Genomic DNA, 26,095 nt, shown 5'->3' on the forward strand with positions numbered 1-26,095 from the left:
GGAAATGGGACAGTTGGTGGTTAGAAGAACTCGAGTTGCAGGCACTGGAGTCTCTGAGGACAGAAAAGAAGGACGTCCCAGTTGTGAGTCAATGGCAAATCAACCTCAACAATATTATCTTAGTTGAGTTTGATCAAAGATGCACTCAATAGTCAGCCTGCAGTGAAGTCCACTAATATAACTCCCAAAGCACTGTTTGTTCTTCCTTTTCGACGTTTTTTAGTGGCTTCCTAGGAACAAATTCTGATTCTTTCTTGAAGGATTGTGGTCAACCATTCTCTTCTTGAAACTTCTCTCAGCTTTCATAACTATGCATAAAAGTTGACATAATTGGGAGGCTACAAAAGAATCAAATGACTAGGCAGGCGAGAGTCAAGTAACCCAGGGCTGCTCTCCTATAAAGAGGAAAACATCTTTACAGAGCCTAGTCCTCTAATTACATTTAGTGTGGCATTCTTTCCACCTAAATTATAGCAATTATATACAGAGATCCCCTTTGAAATCATTTAATTAATGAGTAGCTAACCCTCTCTGTGTATAGAATTCTAATGAGGTCTTTTATTTTTGTGAACCGCCTCCCTCCCTCAAATTAATTACTCCCCTTCCTGAAAGGCTTACTCAGGCCTGAATGGTGGATTAAAGGAGGTGGGTTATTTAGGGTCCCAGCAAATCATATTTGTTTGTGGAAATCCTAGCACAGTCCAGGGTGACAAGGGACAGAGCATTTGCTGCAATTACTTGCCTGAGATTGTTTCTGTCCTTCTGTATTCCAAATGATACACAACTCAGCCACATTCTTTGACCCAGAAATAAGGGCAGATGAAGCTATTACCTCAATTTTGGAAGAAGTGAATGATTTTGTTAGATTAATTCTATCATTAATCAACCCAGAAGTATTTATTAAGCATCTGTTATATGAAAGAAGTACCAGTGCAGACAAAGATGAATGACTGTAATAGATAAATCCTTTGTGTATAGGGTTACCAGGAGATGGATAGCTTTGACGTAGACATTGAGGTGTACTTTGAGGTAGACATGGGGATTGAAAGAAAATAAACTCTTAGAAATGGTCTCGAAAGGGCCACATTCCCGGTAGGCTATTTCTGCAACTCATTCTTTGAACACGTGTCACTGATTTCAAATAATCTTTTATTAAAAAGATGAATCCTTGAGAGATGAAGTGATTTTCTCAAGGTCACCTACTGAATTTTATGGCAGACCATGTCTAGGAAAAGCCAAGTCTTCTGTTTCCCTGCCCAGTACTCTTGCGACCATGCCCAGACCACCCATATGTTAACAACAATTCAAGAGCACAGGAAGACCATCTGTAACCAGAGTCATGTTAGCAGTGTAGGCATTTAGAATCAGAGGAGTTTTAGAAAAAACAGAGATGGCCTCTTAAGTTTGTAGAGTCCAAGAAGGTGAATCTTGAGTGGTTGTCAAATACTCTCATGAAAAATCCAAGTGGCAAGGTAAAAGGAAAGAGAAAAATGGGAGTTATAAATTTTAATTGACTTTTTTTTCTGAAAATCTATATAGTGAGAAATAGCATAGAGAATTCATTTATTTTGTTCCTGTGGTTGGGAGCAACCTCCTCAGGAAACCAAAGGGTAGGCTACCTGTTTCCAGGTGGTCATCTATATTTATATATGAGGTGTTCACTTTCTCCAAGGCTCACTAGGAAGATATCAAATAAAAAAAGAAAGTCCCAGCATATGAAGTTAGTACGTACCTTGATGAAAGGATTTTGAGCCAAGCCTGTTGAAAGTCCTTGATGAGAAAGTCCTTGGGTGAGTCTATGAGGATTCCAACAGTAAAAATGATGATGATGGTAATAAACATTTGTTGTCTACTGTGATTTTCAAAATTTTCACCCACATTATCTCACATGATGGGGGTTTGATTATGTTGGTGAAAATATGCTTTGAGTTCAAAAGGGGGCTAGCAATGGGTTTCTGAAAGAGGCTGTCAAAATAGTTTATCTTGGTAATTGCAAGGAAGTGGGATTTAATAACAGTGAGTTTGGCCATACTAAGAATTTGTTTCTCTTTGCCAAAGACCTGAGAATAAAATTTCACGCTCTAGAATTGCCTTGTTTTTTTTCTGTTGGCATTCAATGATCAATTAACCATTCTTTTTCAAGCAACTACTGTTGATAGGTTCCGTAGGATACAGAGAAGTACTAAAAGTATCCCCAGGCTTAAGAAGCTTTTTAATTAGTTGACAAAAATTTCACCAAAGATACAGGAAATTTCTGAAATTCTAAATTGATGGTCTGGGTAAGTTGTTCTCAAAATACGGTCCTGGGGCCAGCAACATCAGCATTGCCTGGAACTTATTAGAAATTCAAATACTTAGGTACCTCAAATGTACTAATAAGAAACTCTGGGAGTGAGACATTCTATGTTTAACAACCTGTAGGTGATTCTGATGTAGACATTGGAGAACCTCTGGTCTAGAGATAACAGGACCATTTGAGCTTCTGAAGAAAGAGCTCAGTGTTGCCAGAGGAATCACAGAGGACTTTTTGAAATAAGTATTGCCCGATTTGAGAATTATAGTATCCTTTTAAAGATGCTCCATGCCTTTGGTTCTTCCATCCTAGCTAGCTCTTGGGCTTTAATATTCTATTGATACATGAACCACTTTGTTCCCCCCGTAAAAGTACTACACATATGAGAAGTGTACTGTACCTATTTTGCTGGTAATAGGCTCTCCTTAACTTAAGAGGAGTATTTCTGGCAGATGAGAAACTTTTACTGGAACTTGATTATTTTCAAAATTATTATTATCAATTAGAAGCGGTCTGGGCTTTCTCTTTTCCTAATTCAGGATCAAGAGGACCTTCTCAGTGTTTATCACTCCAAAGTGATGGACATGGTTTATGATGATGCCCACTTCAATTTCTCTGTTGGTGTCTTACTTCCACAGATCTTGTTGTAAATTTTAACATCTGTTCCTTGGGTATTCATGAAAAGAGAAGAAAAATATTTGAATTTGAATTAGTTCTTAATTTCATCCCCTGCTTCTTTTGCTATGTTTCTGTCATTTCTTCAGCTTCCATAAGCTTTAATCAGAAGAGCAATGAATTAATGTGATATTGAACAGAATTAGGGAAGCTGGGTCTATACAAAAGAGACCATGTGTCTGAGTCATGTATGCCCCATAGGAAAGGGACCACAATGAACTTTGCTCTTCCCTAAGCTGACAATGGGTGGATCGATGTGGAATACATTAACGTCTGAAAGTTGCCAGGGGATTTTACCCCACTGATCTTATTTGGGGCCCACTGAGAAAATGAGCAAAGCTCATAATCCTACCAGTGTTTAAGTGATTAAAATTTTGCATCTGATACACGATAGTGACCTCCCGGGAGAGGAAACTAGCACACTCCTGAGTGAACATATTAGTGTATCAGTTTACAGTATGGAGAAAGACCTGGGAAACACAATATAAGAAAATCTGGGAAAGAAGCCAAAGAAATGTACATGAAAGGAATGTACCTGTGAGGATTGCAAAACAGAACAATCTGAACAAGTCTGTAAGTCCTGACTGAGCACCTATTCTTGTGTTCTGTCCTGAAATGAGCACTCTGAGATCAGTAATGGATATCTCAAAGAGTTGGAAAGACCAACAACATGGACATTCTTAGAGGCTCAGAGTCAGTTAGGCTGTACACATGGATGATGCTTGCATGCTGCTCCATAGATCAAGCCTGAGCTTGAATTTCTATGCTTACTAACTTTTGAGCATCTCTTGCTCCTGTTGTTAGAACCTTTGTCTGTTAGAAAGTTCCCTCACAGGCCAGGTGTGGTGGCTCACGCCTGTAATCCCAGCACTTTGGGAGGGAGGCCGAGGCGGGCAGATCACCTGAGGTCAGGAGTTCGAGACTAGCCTGACCAACATGGAGAAACACTGTCTCTACTAAAAAAGTACAAAATTAGCTGGGTGTGGTGGTGCATGCCTGTAATCCCAGCTACTGGGGAGGCTGAGGCAGGAGAATTGCTTGGACCAGGGAGGTGGAGGTTACAGTGAGCCAAGATTGCACCATTACACTCCAGCCTGGGCAACAAGAGCGAAACTCCGTTTCAAAAAAAAAACAGAAAAGAAAGTTGTCTCACATTTTATAAACTTCCACACTTTTATTTTTTCATGCAAGAGAGCTCCCTAGAATATCAACCTGCTGCTCTTCCCTCACTGCACTTTCCTAAGTCATGTCCAGGTTAACTAGCCTGAGTTCTTACACCGCAGTTTGGGTAGATGAAAGTGATCTTGGATCATATTGCCACCTGTATTAGTTTCCTGTGGCTGTTGTAACAAATTTAGTGGCTTAAAAGAACAGACATTTATTCTCTTGTAGTTCTGGAGTTTAGAGTCCACAATCAAAAGGTCAACAGGCCTCTACTCCCCTGGGGCTCTAGGGGAGAATTCATTCTTTGCTTCTTCCATCTTCCTGCAGTTCCAGGTGTTCTTTGGCTTGGGCTGCATAACTCCAATTTTGGCTTCTGTCTTCACATGGCCTTCTCCTCACTGCATGCTACTCATCTTTGTGTCTTTTATAATGATACTTGTCATTGGATTTAGAGCCCACCCTGATAATCCAAGATGATCTCAACTCAAGACCCTTGATTTATAAGTGCAAAGATGCTTTTCCCACATAAGGTCACATTCATAGTTCCAGGGAATAGGAAGTGGTCATATCTTATTGCAGGTTACCATTCAATGCAGTGTACCATCTTAGTCACTCTCTTCTTCAGTGGTCCTTAAACTTTAGGAACTATGAACCCCTTTGAATAATCTGATAAAATATATGTGATTTTTATTTATAGATGAGTACATATGTGCCATTAAGCACTTTTTTGTTTGTTTAAAATTTAAGCAGATTCATACTTCACCACCACTACCAAAGCCCAAATATGTGCTGTAGATTCAAACACTCAGTCTATATCCTTCTTGAATGGTAACAGTCAAAAGCAACCACAATTTTCCTGGCGATCTGGTTAATGTAGAAAAAACCAGGTTATTGCCTCTTTGGTTCTAGATAATACATATAATTCTGTTAATGCATTTCAAGATCACGTTAAATATTTTATGTCTCCTTGAAGTGTTCACATTGTGTGTGGAAACTCTTAAGCTGCTATTATTATTACTATTAAACCTGAAAAGCACCAAGCCCCATTTCTTTTATCTGGTACTTATGTAATTACCATGGAGAGGATCTAGCTAACATTTCTCTAGGTTACATCACACCTTATTAAATTAAGCCTAGCTCTTTAGTCTGTCACGACCTTATTGAGTCTTGCTTCTGCCATTGAGCATATTGAGGGCTTCCTCCAGCTTTATGTCATCAAAAAATTCAATTTCCAATGATGACCATTATTTTCATGTCTTCAAGTCGTTAATAAAAATGATGAACAAGAAAGAGCAGACAACAGAACCTTGCAGCGGACTACTCACACCTCCCTCTTGGTTGATTTTAATGTCTTCATTAGGTACTATTCAGCCACATAATTTTACCAAGCACCTGGCTCATATTTTCTCAATCTTTGTCAAGATTCCTATGACAGACCCTGTTCAAATGCCATGCTGGTATCCAGGTAAATCATGTGCTTCACAGTTTCCTCTTCTGTCTGCCTAGTAAACTTTTAATAGAAAGGAATGTGATTAATCTGATATGACGTTTTTTGTGATCCAGGAAGTAAATTTGAACTATGTGGAGTCAACAGAAATATATGGTTTAGCATCATTAACATCCTGCACTAGGAGTATTCCAATCAGGGAAGACTTACTGCTGGAAGTGGTATCTGAATGTGAGAGTTTTGAAGGCTGGATAGAGAAAAAAAAGATATCCGTCAAGGTCTCCTCCCACTGTTTTTGTTTGTTTGTTTTGTTTTCCCTTGATGAGGCTTATCAGTTTAACTGTCCTCTCTTCAAACAAGCAAGAATGTTTGATAAGAGAGAGCTGTTTTGTTAAAGATTTAAAATGGACTGACTGCTATGTAAAATGAATTTAGAGCTAAGAAATGGGAATACCTTAGTGGATGACCTGGCATTGATGAATTGGATTTGGAAACCACTGGATTTAGCAAGACTACAAGAGAACAGAGAGAACCCAGGGAGAGGGATTTAGGTTTGCTTTGCTCCACAGTGTCAGCTGCATATGTTGGGTATTCTAGGCTCAGAGTTTCTCCTACCCTATGCTGAGCTTAGATCCACACAAAACCCATGTAGTTTTACTAAAGGAGAGATCCTGTCTCTCTTTCAAAGTCTGCTTAATTTTCTTTTAGATAAGCCTCTAAAAGGTTTTATTTAACTTTTATCTGAAGCACATTCAAAATTGATCCTGAGATGTATTGTAAATTGGATGATCTACAAAAGCAACTCTATATTCTTCCTCATTTCACAAGTTTTGTCAGTCTCTACCTTTCCCATAAGCATCCTCATCTTTTAGAGAGCATAAGAAAATGACCCAGGAAGAGAGTTAATCTTGTAGGTGTCACCATAACAGTATCTGAACTTCGGCAGAGGAGAATCCAGGGCTGGTAGTGTGATTAAGTCTTGCTGAAATGGAAGCCATCCAATTCCGTGAAAGACTTCAGTTGTTTTAAGTTCGCAGCATGATCGGTCTCCCCTTTACATCACTATGATAGATGTCTTGCATTGTAATTGCAAGACACGCCACCCGAGTAGAGTATGGATGATCAGCCTTTTTTTTTTTTCTATTTTTCTAGAAACAATTGATCATTCATATTTATAGGGCAATCAACTGCTGGGCTTTGAAAAGGTCAGTATTGATTATCTAAGTCACAGATGGTGTGCTTCTTTACTATACATAAATATGAGTTCCTTTTATGAGTCTGCTGTGATTTTTTTTTTTTTTTTAAGGAAGGAGGAGGGAGGGTAGGTATTCACGTGCGTTAAACAATGGAATTTCAACTAACACACTTAAATTCAACTAGGACTTTGCAGTTGGCAAAGTTGTACTTTAAATTAGCAAATTCATTCCTTCTACCCCAACACATATACTTACAATCCACTTTACAGATGAGGAAACTGAGTCCCTGTCCGTGGACATGGGTAGGCAAAATGCCAGTGCTTGCATTAAGGAGAAATGGGAAGGCTGTGTATCTAAATCTGAACAGGGGTTTTATATGGGTGTTGAGTTTGGGACTACTGGTCCCAATTTTTTTTCTTTACTGGGCTTTCTATATTTTAAATGCTTCCTATAATAGACATATATTACTTTTGCAATTTAAAAAATGGTTGATTTAAAACCCACTGTGAATGACATGCTAGTTGATTGAATTGTATGGATAGTGGGCTTTCTCCTCAATGGCCCTCAAGGAACTCACTTTGGAAGAATAACTAAAGTCCAGGCTGCAGTGAATCTCTATCTCCTTCCCAGTTTCTGTGCATTAGTGACTGACTATGGGACTTTCTCCACTTGTGTCTCCCACTCCTCCCCTAAACACTTAGAGTTTTTGGCCACTTCAGCCTCCGCTCCGAATGGCAATTGGTGAAAGTGGACTACAAATCTATCTTCAGCCGGCATTGCACCAAGGAGGACTATCAGACCTGGCACCTGCTCAATCAGGTACACACCCCAGGGAGGTGGAGTGCTGGCTTTGAGGAGGAGGAGCTGGTGCAAGCCCGGTTGGGTCTTATCTGAGCCTTCCTATTTAGGGGAGGAAGGTAGTGGGTCATCTGAGGATGTGGGTGTGGATTTGGAGAAAAGGGTGAAACACACTCAGGTCCAGTAGGGCCAGATGATATTTAGGAACTATCTCGCACCCTGGGATCCTATCTACTAATTGAGGTCACTGAGCTGCCTGGGGGAAAGGTGATGATGATAACCTGGGGTTTTAGCTCTATCCATGGAGAAATGAGCTTTTTACAGCTAGAAGGCCTCCAAGAGTTGCTCATTTTATCTGCCAATGTGGAGGGTGAGAGCATATCTCAGACTAGCCTGAAATAAGGGACCCAGAGCACTGGGAACAGGTCCACTGAGAAAGGGTGTCAGGGTGGGTAGGTCTAGCAATGGTAGATGTTTACTGCTGTGAGAAATAGGCAGACTTCTGCATTCTTCAGAACCACTGGGTCCTTGTAATTTGTATCAACTTCTCCTTTCTTTGTTCTTGACTGGGAATTAAGATTTGGGCATGGTCGTTTATCATAGAGAAGGAACATTTTGGGTCAACTTCAATTTCCCTCTGAAGACAATGTGAAAAATGTGCCAGAAATGGGCTCCTTTCCACTAGAATTGCTACTGAAGCCATTTAGGCAAATGTACCTGGTGGTCTGCAAAGATGCCTGGAGTCCTTACATTCTCTATGGAGGTGGAGCAGAAACGGGATGATGTAGACATCACTGGCTTGGGTGGGTGGAGGGTAGAAGTGGGCCCACCTTCCATAACGTTCTTTTTATGTGGTAGTAAAAGATTAGCACTTTTATTCTTGAAACTCCTGGATCATTACTGAGAATGAGACTGCTACATGAAGTACCTAAATGAGAATGAACAGGCTAATGCTTCTTGTTGACAACTGGTTTATTTCACCACCTTTTTGTTTTTCTGTCTCTCACACTATGGAATTTCTCTCTAAGGGAGAGCCTTGTGTCATGGGAGAAAGGAAAATATTCAAGAAACGTAAGCCAGGAGCTCAGTGTGCCCTGGGCCGAGACCATTCAGGATCAGTGGTCTCAGAACCCTGTGTCTGTGCCAATTGGGACTTCGAGTGGTGAGTTGTTTGGCATTTCATTACCAATTCCAACCAGGTCTTCACCTGTCTGTGGGGTGGGGTGGGGTGAAGATGAAGTTAGGAGAGGAAGCACGACCCAGAGATAGGAGGTGTATCTGCTGGCCTGTGGGCCCAACCATCCCAGTTACTGGGCCAGATGGGAAGTCTGCATTCCTGGAAGGAGGACAGGCTGAGGCATTTTCACAGAGAGAGTCACTGCTCTATCAGAGCAGCATCTCTCGGGAGGCTTCTTCTCATCTACACTGAGCAGCTGCATTGGAAACTACTGGAGAAGTTGTGCTGGGCATTGACAGAGGTTAGAGAGCTACTGCCTTGCTGTTGCCTCCAGCCACATGCTCTCTCACTGTGCTCTTCCACGTGACCTCTCTCTTATTTCCTTTTTCTCCCCCTAATAACAGCAATGGAGAACAACCTTAAATCTCACTTAATGAAATTCAAATCTCACCTATAGACAATTACTCCCAAATTTCCAAATATTTACCTCTAGCCCTGGCCTCCCCCTTCTCTTGGTTGGACACATATGTTTCTGGCTATCTACTCAGCATTCATCTCCTCTTGATTCACTATCAGGGATATCAAACTTAAGGCAGCCAAAGCAAAGCTTTTCTTGAATCCCCTTCATTGGAAGGAGTCCCTTGCCCAGTTTTTCTAATTTCAATAAAACACACAGCTATCCACTCAGTTGCCAGAAGGGTTTGGTTTCTCCTTTTCTTTCACTGTCAGATCCAGGCCATCTGCAAGTCCTTGCAGTTTCTACCCTCAAAACACATTCTAAGTCAAATCACTTCTTTCCATCTCTCAGTTGTCTGTATCACTCCAGGAATCGAACTCTCTCCACGTCCACCCTTGTCACTTAAAATTCATTCTCTTCACAGCAACCGAGATGGTATTTTAAAAACTCAAACCATATCTTATCACTACTACACTTAGAATACTCCAATATCTTCCCCCTCACTTAAAACCTAATCTTCTTTCCTTAGTTTCCTCCATTGTAGGTAATTTAGCCCTGCAATTACCTTTATGTCGAAATTCCTTACTGTTCTTACCTCATTCACTGTATTGCAACCACATTACCACCTCCTGCACCTTTATTAATCCTGGCTCATTCCTAGCAGAGGGAGCAGAAAATGCAAGAATTTCTTCCAAATCTTAGTATGGCCGGCACCTTTGAGTCACTCATGTCTCAGCAAAAATATCAGCTTCTCAGAAATGCCTTCTGAGACCACCTAATCTCACCTATACCCTGGCACAGTCTAGCATATCCCTGTTTTATTATCTCCTTAGTATTAATTGCCGTACAAAATGAACGTGTTTTTGATTGTTCTACTATCACCTATCTCTCCAGTAGAATGTAAGTGCTGGGAATGCAGGAGTTCTAGACTTTCCTTGTTTCTGCATCCACAGAGCCTGGCCTGCGGTAAACATTCAATAAAGAGTTGTAGCATGTTTCTGAACATTGTTCCTTTTAGGAGGGTCAAAAACCTCCCCAATTCTGGGAATGGATACGTAGCACTCTGATCCCAGCTGGATGAATTCTTCCTCTGCATCACAATAAAAAGCTAAAGTTCAATTTGATTATTTTGGTAGCCCATCTCAGCTTTGTCTTTGTTAAAAGACAAAACTAAGGGCTTGGGCATTGGCCTCTAAACTTGGGAGGGGCAGGGCAATGATGGAGCTGCATTTGGGCTTCTCTGGCATCAAATAGTCAAAGTAAGTCCAAGTGGGCACAGAGCAGCTGCCCCTGAATGGCAGCCTCAATCCTTCCAGCCTCATTTCATCCAGCTGGTTTTTTAGCTTGATTTGTACTAGGAACGATCCTTTGTTTCCCACTTTCTGCTAGGAATATAACTGGAAGCCAGAGGAGTGACTCTGCTCTCCACCTGTTCTTTATCCTTAAACTCATGCCTAGGAAAGCATGGCTTCAGTGAAATTCATGAAAATGAGATATACTAAATGTAATTTAAGTTTGACTAGCAGAGTCCTTTCTGTGACCATTTTGAGCCCTTGGCAACAAAGTATATTTTCACATTGTGAAAAATATTTTCAATTATTAATCACAATTAAGCAAAAACAGTCACAGCAATGAGTGCAGTAGGCCACTCAAAATTATGGCTTGGGACATATTGATGTCAACCTGAATATTCAGAATATTAATTTCAGGCTTCCTTGTGTCCTTCTGCAGACTAACTCCATTGAGGCACACTGTCTTTGAATTTGTCATGATACATATTCTCCTGTGTCTCTGTGTGCCATAATAGACCCTCACCCATTGTAGGGTAGCATCACAAGTGAGAAGAAATAAGAACTGTAAAATATTTTCTCATCAGTAATTCCATTAACATTTACTGGTCTGGGCAAAAATTCTAGCACTGATAGTCACAGTTTTTGACCTTGGCAAGTTTTCTTAATCTTTGTGACTTCATCTCTATAGCTGCAAAATAAAAATACATGACATCTACCTCATTGGGTCCTAAGGAAGAATAAATGAATTCATATATTAATATACATCATTAATATAGATAAGGCATTTATCCTACTGATGTATAACATAGAAATACAACATAGGCTAGCTATTGCTGCTGCTGTTGCTGCTGTTGTTATTCTTACACCCTAGGGTTAAGTGGTCCCTATGGTATTTTTGGAAGTAAACCAAAGCTTATACATCCAAATAAGCACTGTTTTCAGAGTAGTATCTTGGGGTCTTATCCATTTACTTCAGTACTGGTGGCATTGCTCAAAGTATTTCTGAACCCTTCTTTAGGGAGTGCTGTCAGAATCCATCTATAAATAAAGCATGGTGGGAGAGGTGAGGGGGAGCCTTTACACGGCCTTCTGTGGTTCTCATACTTGCAGTGGTAGAGGTACCATGTGGATCCAAGACGCTGTAATGTCAGGATCTTTATTATTGCCTTTTAATGAGAAGAAACGTCTTGGATATAGGTTACTTGATCAAGGTTACATCCCTGGGAGAGAATGAGCTGGGGTTCAAGTGCAGATTTAGTTAAATTCCACATTCTCTCCTCTACACCCTGCCATTTCTCAAGAAATCAAACAAGTCTTTATTATTTTGGATTCATTTTGCTTCAGAAAAAAATAAAGTTTCCAAGTTTACTTACTCTAAAATTAAAACTCATCCCCAAAGGACTTGGGTTTACTGCTGTTGATGAAATATAAGGTAGAATGTTTCCTCAACACTAAAACAATTTCCGCTGAAGTAGTTTTGACCATTGGTACTAGAATCATAATAGGTGTATGGTCTCCAAAGATATTTTATAGAATTTTTTTTGATATATAAGGTGGTGTATGTTTGCATTTTTATAGCCAATCACACCTCATATTAAAAAGAATATAGAGAACCACTTGAGTAAAGTAGAGAAGTAGACAAGGCCAGATGCTCGGTTTGTGGTCATAATCTCAGAACACAAACAAACAAAAAAAAATCACATGACCTAGAAAGTTTTTTATACTACTACTGATTAGGGGAGAAGTTGTTTTTGATTACTGAAATTTCTGAATTATTTACAGTGATTTTTGGGGGGACAATGAGACTGAATATTTGAAATTGTCTTCTTGTTTTTAACTTCAATAAGCATAGTGATTTGTTAAAAGATACAGTTTTTCCAACAAATACAGTTTGTCTGTTTGCTGGTCTTTAATGCTAATGCTAGAAATCAGCATACGGCATATAGCCTTGTCCCCTTCTCAGTGGTCCTCTCTAGCAGGAAGTATTATTAGCTAAGGCATCTGAAATACCCAGTGCAGTTAGTACCAGTGATTATCATGCACAGTCCATTTAGATGTTTCCCTAGGCCAAATCAGGGCAGATTCATTTGATTGATCTAGGAAAAGTTCAAGCCTCAGAGACAGCAGAGAGAGGGTATCACCTAGTTCAATCAATTTGGGAGGGAAGAGTAAAGGCTGGGAAGGATGAATTAAATGTCTTCACTTTGGTGGAAGAATTGAGGAATGCAACCTGGATTCACAGAGGGAAGATATTTTCTACCTCTGTCCCTCCTCTGCAAGAAAAGAGGAGGTTTTCTAGATTCTCAGAATATTTATTTGTAGCAAAACATTCACTTCCACAACTTTCTCCAGAGCGAGTATCAGTAATAAGTATGAATTCTGCATAAAGATTGATGTTTCAACATAAGAGCCTCATAAATCCACCAGCCTCAAGCGTACCCTAGAGAGCCACTTTGCAGCAACCTCCATCATGGCGCTGGAGAAGGACCAGGAACAAATCCTTATTGAGAGTAAAGATTGTTAGAGACCAGCAGGCAGTCAGAAAAGGTGCAAGAGGGGGCTCCTGTAAAGTCACACGAGGGCTCTTGAGAGGGAGTAGCCCTCCAGGAGACCTGAATTCACTTGTTCAGTGAGAAACCAGGTTGAACCAGAGATTATTATGCCCAGGAGTTCTTTTCTTTCACTCATTCATCTAACTTCTCACTCGACAAAAACTTTACTGAGCCCCTACTATGTAAGCAGATGTTTTACCACATCTGTGAGATGAATTATCTTAGTCTTCTCAATGGATTCCCAGAAGGAGAGTCTGCTATTACAGACATTTTACAGATAAAGGAATGGAACACAGAGATGTTAAGTAATTCACTCAGGATAATATTATTCTGACTTCAGAGTCCTGAGTCTTAGTATGTATTACTGGCTACCTCCATGTCCCATGTGGCACTACATCCACAAAGCAAGTTTATTGAGTGGTGATGTAGAAGACAGGGGAGGAGATTTGAGGGTGTCACAGCACATACATTCAGATGTATCCGAAGTACATTAATCTAGTGGTTCCCCAGAGTAAGCTTGAGTACTCTGCCTATGGAGCACAAGCAAGGATGTGTTTCCACAGTGGACAAGTCAGAGGATAAACAAGACAATAAACAACATTGTTATTTACAAAATATACAAAATTTATAAAATATACAAAAGAGTTATTGCACTAAAAGAAGGCATAGCAGAAAATAATGAGTATAATTAAATGCTGAATTTTATGGTCCAAAGCTATCATAGTCACATGTGGTTATTTGAGTTAAAATGAAATAAAAAATGTTATTCCTTCATTGCACTAGTTAGGGGCTACCATATTAGCTTAATATAAAATATTTCTCTTATCATAGAAAGTTCTATTGAACAGCACTGGTTCTGACTGTATGTGCTATAGATACACAAAACACAGAGAACAAAAAGATCACTGTGAACTGAAGTAATCATGGAAGGCTTCCTGCAGGAGGTGGTGGTGGGACTATGTAGACTTCCTGCTGAGGAAGAAAAGGAAAATAGGCAGTACTTCAAAGAAATAAATAACAGACTAAGAAAACATAAACCTAAAGAAAACATTAGATTAGGAGAAATATTTGAGGAATGATTGTTGGATTTTCCAAGCATTTTCTGAAATAGTTGGGATATAATTGTAATTTTTCTTTGAGACTGTATTTGGGCTTATGTCTTAGCTAAATGATGATGTTAATGATTAATCCATTGTTTTTGTTGCTGTTGGGCCTGCTTGTGTTTGTTGAGTGCTCACTCCATGCCTACCAAGAACCTCTATCTGCCTAATCCCAAACCTACCATGCTATCCTGCCTGCTGAAGTGGAACAGGGTGCCTGTAGATCACTAGTACTGGAATCTCAACTGGCAGATGGGAGGATGGAGAAATGGGAATCAGGGAGGCTGTGATATGGCTATGAGTGGTCTGAGAGCCCCTGCAGCTTGTCTGGAAGAGACCATGACTTCTTGGTTGGCTCCAAGAGTCTCAGAATGTCATTCCTGGGGACTAGGGCCCTCCTTAATGAGCCAGTGGGTGCCCTGTGGGATTGGACTCATGCTGAACAGGGATCAGGAGTCTCCATTATCACCTCTGCCACTGTCAGCTATGTACAATCTTTGGCAAAGTCATTTCTCCTCTTTTTGCTTTTCTTTTCCAGTCTACCAACTTAGGAGACTGGATCCAAGAATAAAAGTATCCCTTCCTATTTTGGCATGCAGAGGTTTATTATTATTATTATTATTATTATTATTATTATTATTATTATTTCTAAACTGTCCTGGCTATCCCTCCTTTAGAATCTAAGCCTTTTTCCCTGGATGGGATTTGGAAGACATACAGGTTCCTGGAAATGAAAAAGTTTTAGAACTTCTAAAGCTGTTATAGTTGAGAAAGACATAGAGGTGACTTATTTCTTGAAGGAAAATGTGTGTGTGTTTGCAGAATCTGCAGCAGTAGACTTCCCCGAGGCAAATCAAACTTTCTGGTGCATTCTGTCCAAACCTCACAATTCAACGGAAAAATGCCTTTCCCTAGGAAGCTGGAGAAACAGCTGGAGCTGCTTGTTTGTCTAAATCATGCAGACTTCGGAGCTGGGAAGGAGGTTGGGCTGTATGAGATATTTTAATATACATTTAGGAGAAATTAATGAAGAAGTCTACAGCTTGGAGGCAGCCAGTTTCCACTAATGTTGTTAAATATTAATGAAATTCTTTTACTCTTTGGGGCAAAGCAACATGCCTGGTGCACCTTTTAAAATTACTGCATTGCTGACAGGTAGCAGAGCTGAACAGAACTGCTAAACACGGTTATATTTAGCAAAGACCATTAAGATGTTTCTTTCATTCTTAAAATTGCTTGAGAGAGAGCACCCTTCATTCATAGATTACCAGTAATCCCTAGGGTTAGTAGGACGTTCAATAGATTTACCTCAGAAAACAACTGGAGAATTTTTGATAAGTAGTAAGGATACACCACAGCCCAATATTTCCACAGATAAAAAATGCTTAGAAATAAATAATTCAGGCCAGGAACATGGGCTCACGCCTATAATCCCAGTACTTTGGGAGGCTGAGGTGGGCAGATCACTTGAGGTAAGGAGTTTGAGACCAGCCTGGCCAAACGGCGAAACCCCGTCTCTACTAAAAATACAAAAATTAACTGGGCATAGTGGTGGGTGCCTGTAATCCCAGCTACTCTGGAGGCTGAGGCAGGAGAATCACTTGAACCTGGGAGGCGGAGGTTTCAGTGAGCTGAGATCGCGTCACTGCACTCCAGCCTGGGTGACAGAGTGAGACTCTGTCTCAGAGAGGAAAGAAAAAAAAGGGAAATAAGAGATCCAGTGGTGTGCTTGTAAATATTTAACTGCTGGCTCTCTGGGAACTAACAAATTAATACTCCCTGATTAATGGTATCTGCTGATCATCATACATATTCCCATCATGGCAGATTTCAAACTACCAACCTGACATGAGTGAATGCAGAACTGGGGAGAGATAGCTAGTACCATAACATTATATAATATTCCCACCATACAGATACATGGATGTAAAGCACCTCAGTAGCATGGACAATAGAATGATAGAATATTTTTATATAATATATATTATATATAATAAAATATAGCAATCAAGAATGTATGCTGTAAGTATTATCTTTGTAATATAATTTATGTAATTGAAATTTCATACAATTTCATTTTTAATAGTGGGTTTAACAACCATTAATTAGCTTGCAAAATTCCTGAGATGTTAACTGTGAGCTCTCATGGGCTATTTACAAGCTGGCACAACACTGAGTCCATACGAACTGTCAGACTGAGATCTCCAGTAGTTAATCAGAAGCCTTGACCAAAACATTTACTTGGCAGAAGTGTCTCTTTCTCCTTCCTTCCTTCCAGCTTCATTTAAACGTGCCAATATAAGACTGATCTCAAGTTCCACCTTTCTATGTAGAAATCCATGATTCTTGTCACGTTAACTCCGCAGGAATCTATTGGGCACTTGGGGCTACTCTCTGCAGTCCACACTGTAGCATCAGTTATGGGCCCACAGTCTTCCTGCAGAGATAGATGTAATGCAATCACGTAATGCAATGGGATAATTTTTTTTTCTTTTGAGACGGAGTTTCGCTCTTGTTGCCCAGGCTGGAGTGCAGTGGTGCGGTCTTGGTTCACTGTAACCTCCACCTCCTGGGTTCAAGCGATTCTCCTTCCAAGCCTCCCAAGTAGCTGGGATTACAGGCTCCTGCCACCATGCCTGGTGAATTTTTGTGTATTTTTAGTAGAGACGGGGTTTCACCATGTTGGCCAGGCTGGTCTCAAACTCCTGACCTCAGATGATCCACCCGTCTCGGCCTCCCAAAGTACTGGGATTACAGGTATGAACCACTGTGCCCAGCTGCAATTGCTTTCTAATGTAATTGGAATTCATTTACCCAATAAATATTTAATGCCTGAAATGTCCTAGGTACAGTTCTAAATTCATATTGGCCAAAAACAAACAAACAAACAAAAACTGAAAATTATCCCTGCTCTTTTGTAGCTTCCACTTATAGTTACCAACAGGTTATGACCCCAGAGATTTTGTCTGGGGAACCAGCGATGGCCTTCTATGACCTAGATATTAAAGAAGGATAAGTAGGAAACTACCAAACATAGAAAAAAGTGGAATGCTTCAAGCCTGAGGGATTACATACAAAAAGATAAAGAGGGTTGAAAAGGCTGGCTAGAAGTGTTCAGTTAAGAGTATGATGAGAAGATAGGTAAGAAGGTGGGGTGGGGTCGGACTCGGAAGATATTGTGTACGATCTCATTAATCAATTGGTTCTTCTTAGCTCTACTGTTTAGTGCTGTGTTGCATATGGTTTTATTCTGTTCTTTAGCCATGTTTGGGGTATGCTGTATCTCTCTCCCCCAAAGACTGAAAACCCTTTGAGGACAGGGATTGTCACACCTTTTTAAGTTTTTTTTTATTATTATTATTATTTTACAGGGCAGGGCACATAGTGAGTTGTAAATAGATGTGGAATTAAATTTAAATTTTTAGTCCTCTCTCCCCTTCATTCCTATTGTAGATATACACACAGAAAATTTGCCTCTGTTTTCATTGGACTTCCACAAAATCTTGGCTCAAAGAATATACAGGAAGCAGAAAAAGAAAGGAGTTGTGGGTTCTGAGAAAGCAACTTCTTTTCTGCTGCTTCATGTTTTATTAACACTTAATGATTAATATTTATATGTTCAGTTTATTTTGCCCCATCGGTGGGTTTCAGAAAACCCTAAGATGCTTAGCTTAGAAACATGAATTCAGCCAAGTGAAGCTACCCTCAATGATCTCTGGTTGGCTACAAGAGCAATAATACCTTCTACCTACTTTATTGTTCTTCTACTTTGATATTTACACACCCAGGAGTCTTTTGAAACTCCAAGAAGTAGGGAAGCACTGTTTGGACTTCAGATAGGGGACCTCCTTTTCTACACTGCTCTGTTACTTTCCCATTTTGCATCAGGGAGAAGAGGGGAAAGAAATCGTAGCGGACTTTCTTTCTTCATTTTATTATGGCTAGGATTTTAAAGAAACGCACAAAAAGAGCTACAGTGTAGTTTTATTTTATTTTTAGGGAAATAGGGGACTTTGTTTTATCTCGTCAGGAAAAGTTTGAATGGCTCTATGTGTCCATGTGAATGGACATGTATATACTTGTTTCAGAGAGGGTGAGTCATTGTCTTTGTTGTCATATACTTATTTCAATAATTCTACTGTGACTTAAAATGTACTTTTAACAGCATCCTCCACATTTACTCCCAAGCCAATGTACCTGCCACATTATTTATATCAATACCTTTTTAAACCTAGAATTTCTATTTGCTAAGTTGCTATTTTGTCCTGTTGACTGGACTCCAAATGATATGGAATTATTTATAAAGCTAAAAGTTCATTTTCAAAATATGAATATTTGCCCTCACTGGGGATATTTAAAACAATGCGTTATGACTTTCTGGATGGCAATAGGGACATGTATATGTTTGTGTGTGCCTGCGGTTATTTTAGCGTTTGTACATATATACTACTATGCAATATTCATTTTCCTGACAGTGACTATGGGTATGAGAGACATGGGGAGAGCCAGTGTGTCCCAGCTTTCTGGTACAATCCAGCATCCCCATCAAAGGACTGCAGCCTTGGTCAAAGCTACCTTAACAGCACTGGGTAAGTAAAACACCTACAGGAACTCAGCTCCCTGTTTTCCTGTTTCTCTAAACTAGGACCAAAGGAAATGCATTGCTATCGAATACAATGGAGTGAAGATGGAGTCTGTTTATAACAAATGGCATTTGAGGGGAAGTGAGGAGTTCTTTAGCTGAGAGTATCTATTTGGGGAGCATCAGAAGAGATTTCTGATCAACCAGATTTCAATACCTTTGAATATTTGCTTATGATAGACCATAGTTACTGTTTTGGTTAATCCTTCTCTTCTGGAAGGTCATGTAGTCTTATTCCTTGACACTCAAGTGAATTAAATTCATACAAGTGATGTGCAGATATTACGCTACTCTCTAGTGAAAGATGAACTGAAACTCTCTGACACTGATGCTGAAAACTCAAAATGAAAATTCAAAAGTTCCATTCTAGGAATTCCTGGAATAAAAATGTCAAGGACCCCTTTCAGGAATTCTCAAATTACGTGTGTGTTTATCTCTTTGTTCATGTATTAGTTACTCTTTCGCATGCTTGCAAAACATTTTCTTGAAGATTTGTTGTCTTGCCCTTTCCTTTGCTGCCTCTGTAACCAAGAACGGATTTCGCAAGTGGATGGGTGGTCTAAGGCAGCACCTCTCAAATGTTAATGTGCCTGTCAATCATCTGGGGATCTTTTTAAAATGCAGCTTCTGATTTGGGAGATCTGGGGTGGCGGGGAAATTTTTCCTTTCTGTGAGCTCCGATGTGATGTCGATATTGCTGGTCCCTGGACCAGAGTTGTTCTGGATGCCAGTCTTAACTCTCCCAATGGATCTTCTGTCGTCTCAGTCAAGTTATTCATCTTCTTGATGCTTTTGTCATAGCTAGTTGTAACATAATCAGTTAGGTAGATGGGTTGAGTCCTATCTACCTAACTGATGTCAACAAAGGAAAAAATATGATGAAAAAGAAGTGCTGACTGGTCTGAGATACTCTGAAATGCATGCCAACTATTTAGTTCTGGGAGGGCTATTCCTGGAGCCTGAGCTAAGGCTCAAGGATCTTTGCTGTTATTTAATTGTAGGAGTCTAGTTTAGGGACTTAAGGCATTCAAGTTGCAGATCCAACAGCATGAACTTAAAGAGATTGTGGTGTCAGAGAACAAAGTGCCAGGAAGTTTGAGGAAAGGGAGTATTATGCGCACAAGTTATTAGCTGGGTCGCCAAATTCCCAGCCAGGGCCTAAGCTGAATGTGATTGCAGGTTAAAACAGAATTATAAAAGAATTGAATTAAAGCATTTCATAGGATCATGTGACATGTGTAGGTAGACCACATTTTAAGCAACTTAGGTATGCCAAAATCCCAAATAACTAACAAAATAATTCAGGAGAATGAAAGGGAATGGCAATTTAAACAAAAGAAAACAAATATGCTACAGATGTCTACCAATACCTCCAGATTGTGTAAATGTTGGCTTATGTTTACAAATCATCAACCAGCTTGAGTTAATGGCCAGTTGAGGCTGAAAAAGAAGAGTAGATGATATCAAGTTTGTGTTAGGACATGGTACCCACTGAAATACCTATCATCAGTAAAAACTGAGTGTCTTGTAACTATGCATCCTGAGAAAGTATAAATTGATTACAAATCTTGACTGTCTGGACCAGTGATGACCAAATTAACTATAATATGAGGCATATATGTAATTTCAGATTTTCTGGTAGCCACATTAAAAATGTAAAAGATAAGGTGATATTAATTTTCATAATGTTTTCTTTAACCCAAAATTTCCAAAATATTATCATTTCAACTGTCACACTAATGATATTTCAAGTGCTCAGTAGCCACAAGGTGAGCTACCATATTGGCTACCGTATGGACAAGTGGTGCTATGTTAACCAGAATAACTTTAGACCCATTATAAGCTCAGTTGACAAAAAAGATGTATATATGCAAGAAAATATATCATAATTTGATCTGAGACAGTAGTGACATACAACATTAGCTTAATAACCCCTGGGATCCCTGAATGGAGGTATAGTTCAGCAGTGGGGTGGCAGGGGGTACCCAGGGAAAATGTCAGGTATGATGGAAGACTAATATCATTCAAAAAGACTTATAAATTTCTCTGTTTTTGAAACCACCATAGGAAGGCAACATAGATGGATTTGTTAATTATTCTTGACATAGTGAGTGAAAGAAGACAAAATGTAATGGGCATGTAATGGTGATGATGATGGTGATAATAATGCTGCTGGTGATGATGGTGGTGATGGTCATAATGGTGGTGTGTTTCTTTCATGTGGTTTTTTTACCAGAACATTTGTTTTTTCAGTGCAGCCTTATAGATGGTCATGTGCCTGGAAATATGCCCATCATGCAGATCAGGGTTGTAGGAAAGCTCTTGGCTTGACTTCATATGCTGGGGTTGGTGGGCAAGGAAGATGACATGGTGTCATTGTACATAATGATGTCCTTGTCACAGAAGGTCACAGTACTTTGTCAGGTGATTTTCCCATGCCGACCTCCTCTATAAGATAATTTTACATAGCGGGATAGTGAGATTGAATAGGAGTTTCAAATCTGTGCTTCTAATCTGGAGTTTATGCTGAGTGGCAAATGAAATATTAGCAAGGAGAAAAAAAAATGTGCTCTGAAAGAGCCCAGTGGCTCCGCAGAAAGGGCTATTAGGCATTAGGGGAAGGAATGATGCCCTAGAGGAATAGGGAAGATAGGAATCAGCCTCCTGATTAATCAGAGTTAGAAAAAGTCTGATGTTCTACCTGCTTTCTGGTACAGAGAAAGCTGGAGATGGCCTCTGGGAGATAGAAACAGGTCTGTCCCTCACAAGTAGAAGCACCTGCTTTTCCCACTTCCCTAGTCCAATGAGTCTGCCTCCTCTTTTGTTGTGTGAGTCAGACATTGATTTTTCTTGTCTGGTTTAGACACTGATCCAATCTGTGGCTCACCAGGTAGGATCAATAATAACGTTTAAGGAGCTACTCTTACCAAGATGGAGGGATAGCAGGTCCTCAGCACTTGTTCAGCTTCGTAAATGACTGTCGTTTTGAGACTTGGTTTCCAGGGGCCGCTGTGTGAAGCACCTGTTTTGCTCTTGCTCTCTTACATTCCCTTTATAACACACACACACACACATACAACAGCAACAACAACACAATCAACACAAACCACTATCAATTGTCAATTCTACTTAGGTATCGGCGGATTGTGTCCAACAACTGCACAGATGGGCTAAGGGAGAAGTACACCGCCAAGGCCCAGATGTGCCCTGGAAAAGCCCCTCGGGGCCTCCATGTGGTGACGACCGATGGGCGGCTGGTGGCAGAGCAGGGGCACAATGCAACTTTCATCATCCTCATGGAGGAGGTAGGTGCTCAACTGGGTCTCTGAGGTCAGAACTCCCAACCAGACCATTCCCAGAAGGGAAGAAGAAGATCTTACATTCCCACAGACCCCTGCACCAAAGTCAATGGTGAGAAGCTGAAATTTCTGGAAAGAAGACAGACAAGGGTGAAAGAGGGCTTAGGGTATTTACTGACCCTCCTCCCTTTATCCCACAATAAAGACCCAGTCCACAGTGGGAGCTCACTTGCCTCTGGAGCATGCAGATCTGGATATATTCTTCAGGGTCTCCATTAAAGTCTGCTTTGCTGAGAGAATATTTATTACCATAAGACCATAAACTGTAAACTTGGCCAGAGGAAGGAAATGTGAATTTTATCTATTGCTTTTAGGAGCCTCTTTTGCTTTATTCTGACCCTTAATCCCACTGATTAGAAAAGCCCACAAAGCTTTCACAAGGCCTTGAAAGTATGAGCATGAGGATGGGGAAGATTATTGAAATCCTTTAAAGTCATCTTTATAAAGAATGTTGTATTAGTTGCTTTTCTATCAGCTAGATGCTGTATTCTTTCACTTTTTTAGTGTCTTCTGAAATCTGGGCAGTAAAATCAGACTACATACATTGATTCCAGTATGGGAATATCTCTGTTGTCTGCTTCTTTTATAAGCTGTTGAATTGCTTCCTATACTAGGGCATTTTAGGCACTCTTTGCTCAGTGGTAGAGCAGGAAGGCTTGCTTGATTGACACAGCCCTCTAAATTTATATGCAAATTGCTCTGTGCTCTTGAGATCTTGGAAAGAAGGCAAAACAGGCCAGGAGTCTTTTTTTTCACAAGTATGAGCACTTCAGAAACCTTTAAAAGTCAGGAGCTCACTGGACAGGGTGGTGAAGGTTCCTTATCCTGGGTTGACAGATTTCTCAGCCTTCACTCACAGCAGGTGCTTGAATTAAAGGACTTTAAGATTCAGAGGAGGTCATTATCACATTTCCACTAGGGAGTTTCCAGGACCACAGCTATAAAAACCTTCTCTTCAATGGGTGTGAAGAGCCACGATCTTATCCATTTGAATTGCCTCCAGTTCATTTCCACTTTAATTTATATTCATAAACTCAAGGATAGTTGACATTGTGTGGGGGGCAAGAGAGTACCTATCAATATTTCATTCACATCTGGGCTGCCAAGGGGGAAGAAATGGAAAGTGAAACTGTGATCAGTGCACATTCACTGGGCAGAAGGATTGGCTCATAATTCCAAAATGATGTATTTCTCTCTTTATTCTATCACTCATCTTCATATATGAACAGAGCAATGCTGTTCTTCATATAGGATCTTTGTTTTGTGGTCAAGTGCATTGTGTTGATCCAAAGTGTTGGCCCAATATAATGGTGGGGTTGGGGGGTGGGGACCAAGAAGAATGAGGTTCAGCATAGGCCCTTAAGAAGCTAAATGTTGGCTTGGGGTGGTGAGATGCATTCACCTGAATCATTGGCATCATGTTACCAGGTAGTACACAGAGAGCTCTTTCCAAGAGACAGAGATATCTGTGAACTGGGACAATCTGAAAAGGCTTCAGGGAAGAGGAGGCTTAAGTAGATTTAGGGAAGTCCAAGGATAAGAGAACAAGGGTATAATTTGGGGTGGTATGCAGTATTCATCTGTAGAATGGGAATCGCCATCCTATCCCTGCTGTTGTTTTGCAGATGGCGTTATATAATATGTATTAAGTGAGTAGCATAATTCTGGTAACATAGCAAATACTCAAAATAGGAGCAATTACAACTATAGCGTGGCAACTGAGGGCATTATTATTGAAACCAGACTGGGTCTGGAACCTGGTCTTCCTGTACTCACTATGAAACTTTGGTCTAACTACTTATTTTTGTCCCCAGACAAATGGGGACAAAAATGCTTTCTATAATATGGAATTATGAGGAGACTACTTGCTTGGCACTAATAAAAAAAACCTCGGTAACTATTAGCTGCTACTATGATTGCAATTATTATTATGACACAAAAGGAGAATTAAACTATGTATGTGAGGGAGTCAGTGAAACCCTTGGCTTCCCTTCAGAACTTTACAGAGGGTCTACCTTGCCCACTATTGTCAGTGTCATACCAACTCAGGTTGCCCCGAGCTTGGGCGATGAGGACAATAGGTCCATAGTGCCTGCCCGTAGTACCCTGCGGATCAGATAGGAGTGTGATCATTGTGTTGCAGGTGTTTCAGCCCTTTGGGAAAGACTATGGGTCATCAGAGGTTGATGCTGAAGCAACAGGAGGAAGCATCAGATAGGAGTCTGGCTGGACCAAGTAAATTGACCCGTCTGCTATGCCATCTTGCAGGGTGATCTACAAAGGACAAACATCCAGCTTGACTTTGGGGATGGGATTGCTGTGTCCTACGCAAACTTCAGCCCCATCGAGGACGGCATCAAGCACGTGTATAAGAGTGCGGGGATCTTCCAGGTGACAGCCTATGCAGAGAACAACCTTGGCTCAGACACAGCTGTCCTCTTCCTGCATGTGGTTTGTAAGTAGGAGGCACCAGCCCCGTTTTCCCTTTGTTCCCAGTTGGCAACTTGCTCTGTTCAGACTTCCTAAAATTCAGAGCTGAGCCCAGGTTCAGTGTGACTACTACAATTACCCAAACCAAATGGTGGAGATATGTACTCATCTGTGTTTCTGAGTTTTATGGTACTGAAAGAGATTAATTATTTTGAAGTTCGGATAACATATTACCAACTGGGCCCTCCTTTTCAGCACCACTCTGCTCTGATATAAATGTGTGCATGCACACACATTCAGGTAAAAGTCTCCTCTCTTCCTTTTGGAGAATCCTCAAAATGAAAAAGATAGAAACAAGCCATCTGGTTGATAGTCTCCGGCTCATTCTCAATCTATTATGAATGAAGACTGCACAAATCAAAGTCAACTGTTATTTGTGTTGTAAGAGCCAGAGAAGGATTAAAGAAACACGTTTAGATATTTTTAATTTAGAACTAAACACACACACAAAATTAATTTTTACATACAAGGTTACTGCAAGTTCATTCTGTTTTGACAGTTCTAAGAACTCTCCAAAAATATTTTGTTGTGCTAGAATCTATTTCATTGCTATTGGCTGTTGCTTGGCACAAACCAAAAGAACAGTTGGTGTTCCAAAATATTTCATTTGTGCTGGATACATTTTGTGTATTTTCTATTCTAGAATTTTATGCATGTAAACTGAAACCTTAATATTGTGATTTTAGGATGTCGGGTCGAGGAAATGTTGTCTTGGGGCTGGGATTGGTTTCCTACATGTGTATCAGTGATATTCGTGGGTCTAAGGACTTCCATGGTTCTTACTTACATACCCCACAATAGTTTCCAGGTAATTTGCTACATATGGTGAAAATCATAAGTTCTGAAAGAGTCTAAGTGAAAACAAGGAGCACCCTCCTATTAACAACTCAGTGATGGCATCAACTCTATTGTATAAACAAGCTACACCTTAAGAGGTCCCTGGAAAACAGTAAGCTAGCTAGTCTCCTGGCTCTCCAGTCACAATGCCAGTAAAGGGACCAAAAGTGGTAAGGGATGTGTGAGAGGAGACCTGGATTATGTAGCTCAGTCATGTCCCTAAAAATGCCAGGCTACATGGCCATGAGATAAATGATTTCATCTCTCAATCTCCTGAACTCCAATTTTAAAATGACTTAATTCTGACTGCTACCTTGCCTCGTGGGGCTTTTGTAATAGTAAACATACAAAAAACACCCAATCATTCACTAATTAATTTAACAAAAATTTGTTGAAGTCTTAAAATGTGCAAGGCACTCTGCTAGGCACTGGGAGGTAACAATGCAGATATGGCCCTCCTCTTACAGAGTTTCCATCCTGATGGGGAAGTGGGGTGCTGCTACAAATGAGCCATAAATAGGCAAAGTGGTGAGAACCACACCACATCAACTACAACCATTCTGTGTCAGAAGCACCAGGTCAGAAACCCAGGTGGGTGATGTGCACGGTGTTCATG

At 40.3% G+C, this 26,095-nt stretch overlaps 1 protein-coding gene across 1 annotated transcript in view; it reads left to right on the forward strand.

The window, feature by feature from the left end:
• The window catches only part of SORCS3 (sortilin related VPS10 domain containing receptor 3), a 627,364-nt gene that overhangs the window by 555,644 nt on the left and 45,625 nt on the right, over positions 1–26,095 (forward strand). Inside the window, exons 15-19 of the mRNA XM_055352055.2 lie at positions 7,477–7,594; positions 8,602–8,735; positions 18,627–18,740; positions 21,927–22,098; positions 24,421–24,607. Coding sequence (XP_055208030.2) covers positions 7,477–7,594; positions 8,602–8,735; positions 18,627–18,740; positions 21,927–22,098; positions 24,421–24,607 — 725 coding nt within the window. The remainder of the gene's footprint in view (positions 1–7,476; positions 7,595–8,601; positions 8,736–18,626; positions 18,741–21,926; positions 22,099–24,420; positions 24,608–26,095) is intronic.

The sequence above is a fragment of the Gorilla gorilla genome, chromosome 8 (assembly GCF_029281585.2).
Source record: "Gorilla gorilla gorilla isolate KB3781 chromosome 8, NHGRI_mGorGor1-v2.1_pri, whole genome shotgun sequence".
NCBI classification, from domain to species: domain Eukaryota; kingdom Metazoa; phylum Chordata; class Mammalia; order Primates; family Hominidae; genus Gorilla; species Gorilla gorilla.